This window comes from Haliotis cracherodii, unplaced genomic scaffold, assembly GCF_022045235.1.
Source record: "Haliotis cracherodii isolate W230 unplaced genomic scaffold, xgHalCrac1.p SCAF_49, whole genome shotgun sequence".
Lineage (NCBI taxonomy): Eukaryota > Metazoa > Mollusca > Gastropoda > Lepetellida > Haliotidae > Haliotis > Haliotis cracherodii.
The window spans coordinates 289,564-301,752 of record NW_027266307.1 but is presented as its reverse complement, the minus strand read 5'-3'; the positions used below and the strand labels follow the sequence as shown (position 1 = coordinate 301,752).

The 12,189-nt window shown below is 40.8% G+C and overlaps 1 protein-coding gene across 1 annotated transcript; it reads left to right on the top strand.

Annotated features, from left to right (window-relative positions):
- The first annotated feature begins 3,173 nt into the window (after positions 1 to 3,173).
- Positions 3,174 to 10,617, top strand: LOC139441913 (uncharacterized). The gene is made up of 4 exons (XM_071222661.1): positions 3,174 to 3,240; positions 8,594 to 8,650; positions 9,173 to 9,251; positions 10,415 to 10,617. The coding sequence occupies exons 1-4, from the start codon at positions 3,175 to 3,177 to the stop codon at positions 10,615 to 10,617; spliced, it is 405 nt and encodes a 134-aa protein (XP_071078762.1). The 5' UTR covers position 3,174.
- Positions 10,618 to 12,189: the final 1,572 nt, after the last annotated feature.

Here is a 12,189-nt window from a genome sequence, read left to right as displayed (position 1 = left end):
ACTAGTATCTGCTCAAATGCGACAATGACCAGTGACCACATTACTGTCAAATTAAATATTGTAAGAGTGTTGTCATTGAAAGAAATCTATGCATATAATAAGTTCTTATGTATATATTTAGGTACAGGGTATGTAAATACACACGATTGCATATTCATAAATATTCGATTCTAGTGGCCACGAATAACGAATTCAATTCATGAATGGTTACGGTTCTATTTACCGAATACGCGTGTGAATCGTAACAGCCCTATTTGTGACTGTCTGTCGTCCGTATTTATACCCATTCTGGCTACTACAGATATCCTCATTTACACTGAAGGGGTCGTTGTCGGCACATGTTCTACGGAAATATACCCCAGGTACGTTTCTGTATACAGAAATGTACCCAAGCCAAATTCAAAATACAGAAACGTACCCTAGGATGAGTCCATTCAGAGTGGCAGGGCACAATGCGCGTAACCGGTTCTTGAGGTATTCGTCACTATCTGTGTGCCAAACCGCGGTTAAATTCAACATGGCAGTATTGTCATACTGTTGTATGAGATGCATTCCTGCGTATTACATAGGAAACGATCATGCACAGTGATGTTCGTACACTAATCTTACATTAAGGCAATATTCCGCGATGCACGTATGCACTCGTCATCAGGTGAACCGGAACTACATTATGAACCGGTTTCGGTTTCGGGAATATAGACTCGTCCGCCGTTTAGGGTACCAGGTACGTTTCTGTATTCTAATATTGGCTAGGGTACATTTCTGCATACAGAAACATACCTGGGGTACATATCTTTAGTACCCGTGCCGACAACGGCCCCTTCTACCTCATTTACTGATTAAACTGAGGAAAAAGTTGTTACTGTGAACTTTAGTAGCGCTGTCCAGACAGAATGATATAACTTAGTTTGACCGATTAATGATAAAGGTGTTATCAGTGAAGTTTAGTTAGAAAAAATAGTTATCAGTTGCTACTTTGCCACGAATGTATACGTGGTATGTGTGATTTGATAAGGGTGAATGATAAATAGCCGTAACAGATAAAGGTACTAACGCCTTACATTTGTTTCCTCGTTATCTAACGAGCACAATGAGAGATGCTGGCCCTATCCGATGTGCGTTATCGGTTTGACCCTTGGCAGATTAGACCCGTGAAGATCCAGGGTAGAATAGGTCTTCAGCAACCCATGCTTGCCTTAAAAGGCGTCTATGCTTGTCGTAAGAGGCGACTAACGGGGTCGGGTGGTCAGGCTCGTTGACTTGGTTGAAGCATGTCATCGATCCCAACTACGTGGATCGATGTTCATGATATCAATCACTGCATTGTCTGGTCCAGACACGATTACTTACAGACCGCCGTCATATAGCTGGAATATTGCTGAGTGCGGCGTTAAACAACAAACCCAAACAACAACCTTGGCACGTCAAAGATAATGGAACCTGATCCGTTAGTTGTAATATTCTCTTATTTCACAATTTCCTATTTTTAATATGTGGCATGTAACGTGATATTTTTTTGGTGAAACTTTGTCCATATTCCCAATGTTAATACATGTATCGGTAGACACACCAGATATTGATCTACACGCCCGATACTATTTTACAGACCCTTATATTTTGTCGGTAGCATAGAAATATTTGCTAAGTATAAAATGATGTTTCTAACCCAAAATTACGTTTTGGACAGCCAAATGTACTTACTTATTTTACAGCTCTGTCAGTCATTTCTTAACAGTTAATAAATCCCAAGGGACATAACCGCGTTCAGAAACCTTTTATCTGAATTTTCTTGGTACATTGATATTACGACTGTTCTCTCCGTCCGCCTCGACACTTTTTTCACCTGATGTGAATGAGTGAGTATTGTTTTGCGCCGCCTTTATCAATATCCCAGCAATATCACGCCCCGGGACACCAGAAATTGGGTTCACAAATTGACCCCATGTGGGGAATTGAACCTTGATCTTCGGCGCGACGAGCGAACACTTAAACCACGTGGCTGCCGCACCGCCCCTCACCTCAAGTGAATGGGAAGTATTTTCCCCAAATTAACCACTGTAAGATAATACGGTACGGTGTGTGAAGAGTTTAGTCACTTTGTTATAATTTCGAAAGTGAAATTTATCTTTTTTCTGCCTTAAGATAGGGGCGGTCGGGTAGCCTAGTGGTTAAAGCGTTCGCACGTCACGCTGAAGACCCTGGTTCGATTCCCGACATGAGTACAATGTGTGAAGCCCATTTCTGGTGTCCCCCGCCGTGATATTGCTGGAATATTGCTAAAAGCGGCGTAAAACCTTACTCACTCACTCTGCCTTAAGATAATTTTAGTGTGAAAATCCCTAAATCAAGTAAACGTAATTACATTGGCTCTAATCTGAAGTTAAAACAAAGTTACGTGAACTTCAATGACAGTTGGATGGATGCAATCATTTTGCTGACACTCCAATAGTTTGAGTATTGTTACTAAATCGTCCCATAGTTTTCCTTGAAAGGTTCCCCTCCCATAGTGAAACAAGAGCGGTCACCCTCCTATATAGCATAGTATAGTGAATATCACTTGAAGATTAGTTTGAGGCATTAACTTGATCGAACTTTGTTTTAAGTAGGAGAAAGTCCGAAATGTCGCGATTATTTTCGCACGTTAAGCTTTAGTTCTCCTATACATAGTTTGACTTTAAATAATGGTATAATTGCAATTGTGTATTTGTAAAATAGAGCTAAATAGAAACGTGCACTTCATCTTTGTGCGATACATTAAGCAGCCGTACGTTGAAATAAAACATTTATTGATTTTAGTCACTATTTGTACACATACGGACATTTCATGCCACGCGACAGCGTCTTTAGACGAGCCCATTATGTTAGGGTATTTGTAGTGACAGCTCGGGTTATCAAGCCGGTTACTACGTTTCTGCATTCCCAAATCCGAACAAAAACACAACAACCACACTCGATGAAAAAACAGTTCAAGAAAGTATATCATTATATATACAGTTCATAATTGATCAGGAAAGCTTACATGTGCGTGTTTACAGCAATACCCCTACTGATAATAGATTCGTCTGGTATGCGTGCATTTCATGTTTATGTTGCTACAAAACTCCCCGGCGCTCAAACAGCGGCGCACTTGTCCCTGTTCATTGACAGCCAAGCAAGACGAACTACGTCCTAACGATGACTTCAAAGCAGATTCCAAACATTTTCACCTCGACCACTGGATTTCTCGCAGTTATGCGAGAGGTGAGTATTGTAAAAATTCATTTTGGTTAAATTAGGTACAAGCAGACACGTGCGATGATCTTGTGGGATAATAAGTGAGGAATGCGAGTAGGTAAAAGCCTGGTCAAGGCATGGTTTGAATTGTGTCTGTATGTCATGAGACTAATGAAATTTGGCCTATTGTCTTATGAATGGGGCATAACCAATCTGGGAAAGACTTCCGTCCTTATCCCCCCTCCAAAAGTTATACATGTAGATATATGCATTGCCGCTCAATCCATTTAATTATATATATTTTTGAGTGATTATAGGGGCGGAGGTCTTACCTTATTCTTAAGGTCCGTGCTAGGGCACAATTCCACTAGGAAATGGATCCAGGGTATAACTTCATGCAAGTGTATGCAGCTGTTAATGTATCTCGCGTAACTAGGTTTGGTCTTTTTTCAAATCCGCAACGCGATTTATTTTTTTTTTATTTGAGGGAGTGAGTGAGTTTGATTTTAACCTGGAAACATGATCAGGGCGAACCGGGATTCGGAATCACAATCATGGGTTTCTGGCGTGCCCAAGGGACGCAACTCTGAACACTGAATTGCCGCGCCTTAGAAGACACCTTAGACTTGTTGGTGGATAGTGAGTGAGTATGGTTTTACGCCGCTTTAATCAATATTCTAGCGATATCACGGCGGAGGACACCAGAAATGGGCTTCACACATTGTACCCATTAGGGCTGGGATGAGTCCAATTTTACTACCCAACCCACACCCCTATTATCCGACCCTACCCGGGTACCCGGTGTCAAGAGATAGGTACAAAATGTCCGATTGGGAATAGTTTGACAGTAGCCCTGGCAGAATGTATATAGACACACGTATAAAACGATGTGGCCATGCATACACTGAAGTTGACTGACTTTGTTCAAACAAATATGTCAGAAAGAACATGTTCGTAGTCATGAAGGAATGCGAACATTAGAGACTTAAAATAATCGTGTAACCATGTAGTTACATTGTGAATTTTTGTCGTGAAACAATATATCACGTGACTAACCACGGGTCCGGGTAGTCCTGTGGGTACCAGGGCCCTACTAAGTACCTACCCGACCCGAGTACCCGAATTTTCCCGTCCCAGCCCTAATACCCATGGCGGGAATCGAACCCGAGTTTTCAGCGTGACGAGCGAGGGCTTTAACCGCAAGGCTGCCTGACCTCCCTTGTATCTGGTTAGGACCCAACACCAAACAATTCTGGATTGTCTAATTGATGTTCTACATTGTACGGCCATATTTCCAACAGGCTATGTCCTGTCTGTTCCGTTTCAAGTGTTCTTGTGCAGTTCGTAACTGTCTTTCAGAATGCACCGTGTTAACCGTTTTGTTTATACTGTTTTCTAATCATGCATTCGGACTTTCACTTTTGCGATCTCGTAAGACGCTCTGATTGGTCGGATGAAATGTCGCCCTAACGTGACCTGTAAAGTAATGTTGTTGAAACTGTGGACTTAAGCACGCTTCTACATATCCGATTGGCTATAAATAAAATATAATAATAATCTATGTACCAGTCGCTTCCTTACTTCCAAATACGTCATCGATAGTGAACTTTGACAGCGCTTATCTCTTGAAAAGGCAAAGAGTAAAAAGTTGATAAACACTAAACGTTTATGTAATAATAAATCTACTCGCCGCCAAAAGAAACGCGAACCATAGAAAGATAAAGAAGTATGTACGTCAAGAAGAGATGTTTCCAATGTGTACCAATGTATGACGAATAAGTCAAGTGTTACCACAGTGTCTTTATTCTTATCACGAAATGTTGCATGTGATTTCCAAACTTTACATGCTAATCCTGCACGAGACAAATGGTGCATCTGTCATGGATCTATGACGTCACATGTGATGCCTACATAGGCATAGGTTCACACAACGGACATATATATATATATATATATATATCATTTCATCTGTTAAGTTGTTGACCCGTGAAGATCCGGGGTAGAATAGGTCTTCGACAACCCATGCTTGGATTGTCTGGTCCAGACTCGATTATTTAGACTACAGACTAAGGCGACTATGCTTGTCATAAGAGGTAACTAACGGGATCGGGTGGTCAGGCTCGCTGACTTGGTTGATGCATGTCATCGATCCCAATTGTGGATCGATGCTCATGTTGTCAATCACTGGATTGTCTGGACTCTATTACTTACAGACCGCCGTCACATAGCTGGAATATTGCTGAGTGCGTCGTTAAAGAACAAATGTTTAGCTGTTATAAAACAATTTCATTAAAAGACGTCAGAAATACCACAAATTTCCAATTAGTACAAATATTTGACTTGATTATTTCACGTGTTAGACCTGTGAAATCACCACGGTTACGTAACAATTTCGTCTCGCGGAAAAAGGATGGGCAAGTGTGCTGACTGTGCGAAGTACTCCAGTCAAAGATGACACAACACAAATAGACAGTAATAGTATATTGAAGTATCAAACAGTTACAGGTGCAAATCCTGGCTGCACACTCTGGAAGACGCCTTAAACAAAATGAACAGATCTAGCTGGCGATGATGGTGTCCAGGCAGTGCAGGCAGAAAGAGCTTATAAAATATATTTAAAAGAATCAACAATAATCCAATGATAATCGAGATGTGATAATACTTATAAGAAAACGATGTTAAAGACTATACAAACGCATTGTTATTTGTAAATAAATCAATATTCCACCCTTATTGTCTTTCTTTCGTTCGTTTCCAATCCAGTTCCACTTTTTTACTTGCTCGAGTTGTTAAAATAACAATCGATACCCATTGTTTAACTAGATTGGCTGATTAAAATATTCGCAGGACGACGACCTCACTTTTTGCTAGTTTGTTTTCATACGACACGGGGTCGTCGTCCTGCGAATGAACCCCAAAAGCATATGTGCACAAATAAACACACAACCCCAATGATTGTTTACAGAAATGATATTAACTAATAATCCCCCAAAATAATCATCACGTCCTTTCTACCATTTAGGATACATATAAGATCCCAGGGGGCACGGGTGGCCCAGTCGTCTAAGGCGCCGCGATTCGCTCTGCAGAGTTGCGTCCCTTGGGCACGCCAGAAACCTATGATTGTGGATTCGAATCCCGGTTCGCCCCAATTATGTTTCTAGGTTTGTCAGCAAACCGTGCTCGTGGGTTTCACCGAAGTGGTAAACGTCGTTGACCTGCATCACTTCGGGCTTTCCTCCCACATTAAGCTGACACGCCGCGATATAACTGGAATACTGTTAAAAGCGGCGTTAAACCCAACTCGCTCACTCACTCACTATAAGATCCCACCTGACGTGAGGTGAAAGTCACTTTAACGGCGGCTAATGGGGATTTTGGAAACATACATTTAAACCCAAAATGAGGGAATATTTATCCCAGCGCATTTGGAGTATGATATGCATGTATATCAATCTCATTAAAATCAGTACTTAGTTCTGGCTGCCGCTAAACAAAGATCTGAGGACATCCCATTACGGGTCACGTCAGAACGACCTTTCGCAAACTCTGACCGACCAATGGAATTACTGACAAGAAGGCGGCATTGGCCAATCAGAAGGCAGCTTTCTCGTGCTTTACGGCACTAATTTCAAATTGGCGACTACGCTTAAAAAAACATATTTTGACAAATTCTCGCTTAAAAATTTGAAACCTGAACAAAAGAACATTCTCGAATGGCTAATATATGATCTTGATTGTATAGATTCAGTCGTTAAGCCCGTAACTATCGTTCGGAATACTCCGTTATAAAGTTTTCGCGGCTGCATGATGAGAAATCATATTCCAACTGTCACTTTCATGATCTGGTAAGAGACGCTCTGGTTGGTCGGATGAAAGGTCGTTCTGACGTGACCCTAAATGGGATGTCTTCAGATCTTTGTTTAGCGGTAGCGACAACTAAGATCTGATTTTAATGAGATTGCATGTATATAAAACCGGTTTAAACACGAAATACTGATAACGACAGGACACCTGGCCTGTACTAGAAAGGTGGCTAAGAGGAGTGGGGTATGACTGCCTAATGAATGATCGTACTAGTCCATATGGGGCTAGCTCCAACAGTAGATCAATACACCCAGTAGGTAAGCCACTTGCGGCTACCCAGAATGAATGCCCAATTTAAGCAAACAAATTAAAAAGGAATGTAATAAAAGGATATTACATAATATATATATATTACTTAAATTGCAGGCAAATTATTAGCCATTTAATATTGAATACATTAACATTATTATTGAATACAAGGTGACTTCACTATCACATTAAGTGGGAAAACGCAGTGAAATATACTTTATACCACCAATCCGACAGTGTAGAAATACTACATAATTAAAAGGACTGGATTGATATTTAATATAAAGGGTTATTTACTTATTTAGATATTGGTCAATGCTAAGCCTGTTGTCATCATGTAGGACTGCGTAACGCAGGACAACAAAGTTACCGTTTGCAGGAAATAGCCAAAGTTTGGAATGTACACTAATATCGAATTGCCTGATAAATTATGCCATATATATTCGCTAGTATGTGTTACTATTACTTTACAGACATATAGGATAGGATGACATTAATGTATAGTAGGCCAAACTGTGTTAAGGTAAACATGAAGCAGACGACGGAGCCATGCCTTGTTTACATCCGGTGCGGCCATTTTGTAATGCAACCGGAAGAGTGCCGAGGATAGCCGAAGATAATGTGTGCTGCCCAGCGCACAGGTCAAGTGTTGTCAGTGAGGGGTCAGCCACTAATTACTTCCAGATGGCACCAGGGTGTTTTAACTGAGCGCATGGCTTGGGAAACAATGACTGGTGATGGCCAATTGTTAATTTAAAATAATCTTGCAACAGATTTAATTGTTGTTGAGCAACGTTTACCAGTCCGGCACAGCAAGAATGACTTGGACAGTGGCCAAACACTTGTTTTGAAATTTGCTTGACTTAATGAAATTAAACGCAGCACGTGATTCTTAGTCCTGTAAATGTTATAACTATGCACTGGACCATACCATAAGTGCATACAAAAGACCTATAGTTGCCATATAGAGAAACTGGTGCTCTTACCTAAAACAAAATCTAGGTCTAGCTGGCGATGTTGGTGTCAGGCAGAAAGAGGCTGTTAAAAAGTTTAGGGGTCCCACGGTGGCACTGGCCCTTGTCATGTGACCCCATAGCCCCAGGCTATTGGCTAAAAGCTGTTGCTATGGGACCCGTGAGACCAGTGCCGTGATCCCCAAAACCCTATTCTAAAATTAGTAAATTGGCAGGATATTTGGTAACTGGTGTAAGGAACTTGGGCAAAATAGCCAGCCTTTACACACGAATCTTATGTCTTCTTCCAGTTCCTGGCGAGTGTGGACCGCCTGAACCAAACTGTGCTGTTTCCAGTGAAGTTACAGGTGCGTGGATTTTGCATGCTTAACGCTTAGTATATCCCGTGCTCTATTTGTAAGCGTTTTCTGAAAAGTATGGGACATGTGGGTGAATGAAATATTGCCTTATTGGTAATTGAATATAAAGTAGGTATTTCTTTTTTTTAAACAATTGCTTACAGCATTCACATTTGTTCCAGCACTAAAGTTGACATTGTCAGTTGAATTTTATTTTCATTTAAACCCTGAAATGCATAACATTTGTTAGAAAGTTTACCGCAATAATGACTTATTTTGAAAGTTTTGAGGGAGCCGAATGCGGCTTGATCTAGTTTCGGTCGATAAAGGCGACTGCGCTCATTTACTGCGGAAAGACAATGTTTACCAAATTTAGTATGTATTGGGGGTAGTCGCATGGTAGTCAAAAACATGGTTTAAGACGTATAACCGTAAAAGAAATTATCATATTGAGATGAACATGCCATCCCCAAACACTCACGTGATGCCTCCATTTTGCTATGTTCTATAATGGCCTATTCGTGTTGACAGGATTTGGACCAGTCTCAACTGATCCCAGATGACCAGCTGCTTCATCTCATCAAACAGACGACTGATGACGATAAAGAAGGTCGGTTCTTCAGAATCCCATTTTTAAAAACAACAACAAATGCCTACATTTGACTTTCTTGGTGTTTGAAGTTCTGAGGACGCCAGGACTTAAAACGTTTCGCTTTTTTATCTGCGTCAGAGTGAGCTTCCATTGCGACTCGAGGCGCAGAACTAAAGTCTTGCTAGGTTTTCTTAGGTCTTTTGAGGGTCGCCACTACTTACTGTCTTACACCATACAGGCGAGTAAACCACATTTTCGGTCACTCCTGTTAGTACCACACGAAACATCCCAAGGGATGCCTTGTTAGAATAGGTCCACAGCATCCATCTTTGTCGTAAGAGGCGGCTAAATAGATCTGGTGGACCGGCTCGGTATCTTGGTTGATTGATGGTGTGTTACGTGTCGATTCCAAAATTGGAAATATGTTTACCCAGAAATCTGTACGTAAAAGAATTCAGCGTGAAACCAATAAACAACCAACGAACTGTATAAATCAACAATGCCTGTCCAGTGTCACGGAATATTCTACATAACGCTTGACATAGCCGTTGCTATTCCGGAAGTTTACGTATAATTCAAACATCTGAATATAATAGCTTCCTCGCCACTGCTTGCATCAAATAGTATTACATTCCTGGCAAATAATCACTGTCCAATGCAATGCCATGAACTTCAACTGAATATCAACAGAAACAGTGTAGTAAGGTTACAATCATTGTTTAACAATAAATTACACTGCCATTATAACAGTGTCACCCTACCCTGCTCACGATATTCAATGCAGGCCGCGACCCGTGAAGATCCGGGGTAGAATTGATCTTCAGCAACCCATGCTTGCCGTAAAAGGCGACTATGCTTGTCGTAAAAGGCGACTAACGGGATCGGGTGGTCAGGCTCGCTGACTTATTTGATGCATGTCATCCATCCCAATTGCGTGGATCGATGCTCATGATATCAATCACTGGATTGTCTGGTCCAGATTCGATTATTTACAGACCGCCGTCATATAGCTAGAATATTGCTGAGTGGGGCCTTAAACAACAAACCAACAACAATACAGGCCGTCATCAAAGAGTTGAAATATTGCTTAGTGTAGCGGTAAACAAACCGCACGCAATATCGGCGACCAGCAGTAACGTAACTGGTATTTTGTTTAAGCTTCGAAATAAACCTTTTTTCAGCCATGGATCTCTTCGCTGTGTACATGCTTCTGCTGAATACGAGAAGCGAACTCTTGTCCGGAAGTGACCTTGCAGGAGGATCTTCTAGCGGCGACTCGTTGCTAGGGCAACAGCTGAAGACGATGGCGGGCATGTTGAAGAGCCTGACAAAGATGGCGAACACAATACGAGGGCAGTACGAGACATCAATGTACCTAAGTTAGTGACGTAACTGATTTATCCATTTGGCACAACCCAGCGTGCAATGGCGGGTAATATTTGTTATGTTACCTCTTCAAATGTTATATTTGTCTTGCATTGTTCTTATACATCTTTCTATATTTTACAATAGTTTCGCAATAAAATTGATTTGTTGAACTAAATTCAGTTTTGACTGGAATTGGAATGTAAGAACGGGTGCTGCCCGTACTTGGAATTGGGTTCCAATAATCGTGAAGGTATTTGTTTCTGGATCTAACTTAAAGCCTTATTTCATGAACAAAATTTGCAGAGATCAGTCTCGCCATTAACTGGTGCCTTTTGCTATTTACTGGAGCATTTCGAAATTTTGGAAAACTGGTTTTGTTCCGGTTTCAATCATTGAAGGACTCTATTCCATAGCATAACTCTTAAAACAATTGTATTTCCTTGCCTATAACCCTGCAGTGGTTGACTTCTGCCAATGTACACTTGCTGAACTGGTTGCCAAAATAAAACAAGTAAAACATCTTATGGAATTTTACCGAGAAGAGGTACACCGCGAACGAGGTTTTACTTCCAAGTAAATCCTCGCAAATGGAGGAATAGTAAAACAAATGTGACTATTTTCAATTTGCAATTGAATGTCAAACATGGCCGTGTTGAACAGCTGTCGGCTTTCTGCTCAAAGATCCTGTTTTGTACATCCAGATAGCTTCTCTTGTACTGCCTGAATTGTATACAAAATTTACTTAGATATATATACATGGTAATACACCTGTGTAGATCCTGATTAGAATAGTTCAGCATCCCATGCCTTCCGTTAGAGGCGATTACTGGGATCGGGTTGATTGCGTTGATCGATGCTGATGTCAATCACTGGATTATTTGGTCCAGGCTCGATTATATACAGACCGCCATCATATAGCTTGAATATCGCCGAGTGCAGCGTTCAACACCAAAAAAACATTGAGTTTACATGATTGATGTTCTACCTCCAATCTTATGTCCCCATATTCCGCATCCTCTAAAGATAGGTTTATTTTGAAAGATATTCCGAGTGGGATTTTCTTGTCAAAATAAATTTTAAAAATTTTACAACTGCAAGAAAGAAAAAAATTGTCCGTTAAAACCGATATGATGTATCGGACTGTTGCAATATCAAGTAATTAACGATTGTACTACCTGTGGTTTGTCATCGTATCCCAAAGTGTGTGGATCCATACTAGTGATGTCACTGGATAGTCTGCTCCAGACTCGATTTTTTACAAACCGCCGCCATTTAGCTGGAATATTGCCGAGTGCGGCGTTAAACGACAACTGTGGTACGAAGTATTTCAGTCACAAGGAGTCATATCGACAATTTGTTTCTTAGCAAGTTCAGATATGATATGTTTTCGTTAAGTCAAATTCGGGAAGTCTGAAACGGACTATAGAAATATGCGCAACCGACATCGTTGTTGATTGTGATAATGTAGCCCTCCTTAATAGTCCACAAAGAACAAGTCACTTGGAGCCATATTTGGATATGTCTTATAAAAAGAAACACAAGGACGCTGCATATGTTTCCATGATGCATTACACCATTTATTTTCGAT

What these genes read in the sequence shown, in the direction of transcription:
- LOC139441913 (XM_071222661.1), top strand. Translation starts at nt 3,175, where the DNA reads ATGACTTCAAAGCAGATTCCAAACATTTTCACCTCGACCACTGGATTT. An exon ending in TTCTCGCAGTTATGCGAGAG is followed by an intron (nt 3,241 to 8,593) that starts GTGAGTATTGTA and finishes GTCTTCTTCCAG; the next exon opens with TTCCTGGCGAGTGTGGACCG. An exon ending in GACTGATGACGATAAAGAAG is followed by an intron (nt 9,252 to 10,414) that starts GTCGGTTCTTCA and finishes ACCTTTTTTCAG; the next exon opens with CCATGGATCTCTTCGCTGTG.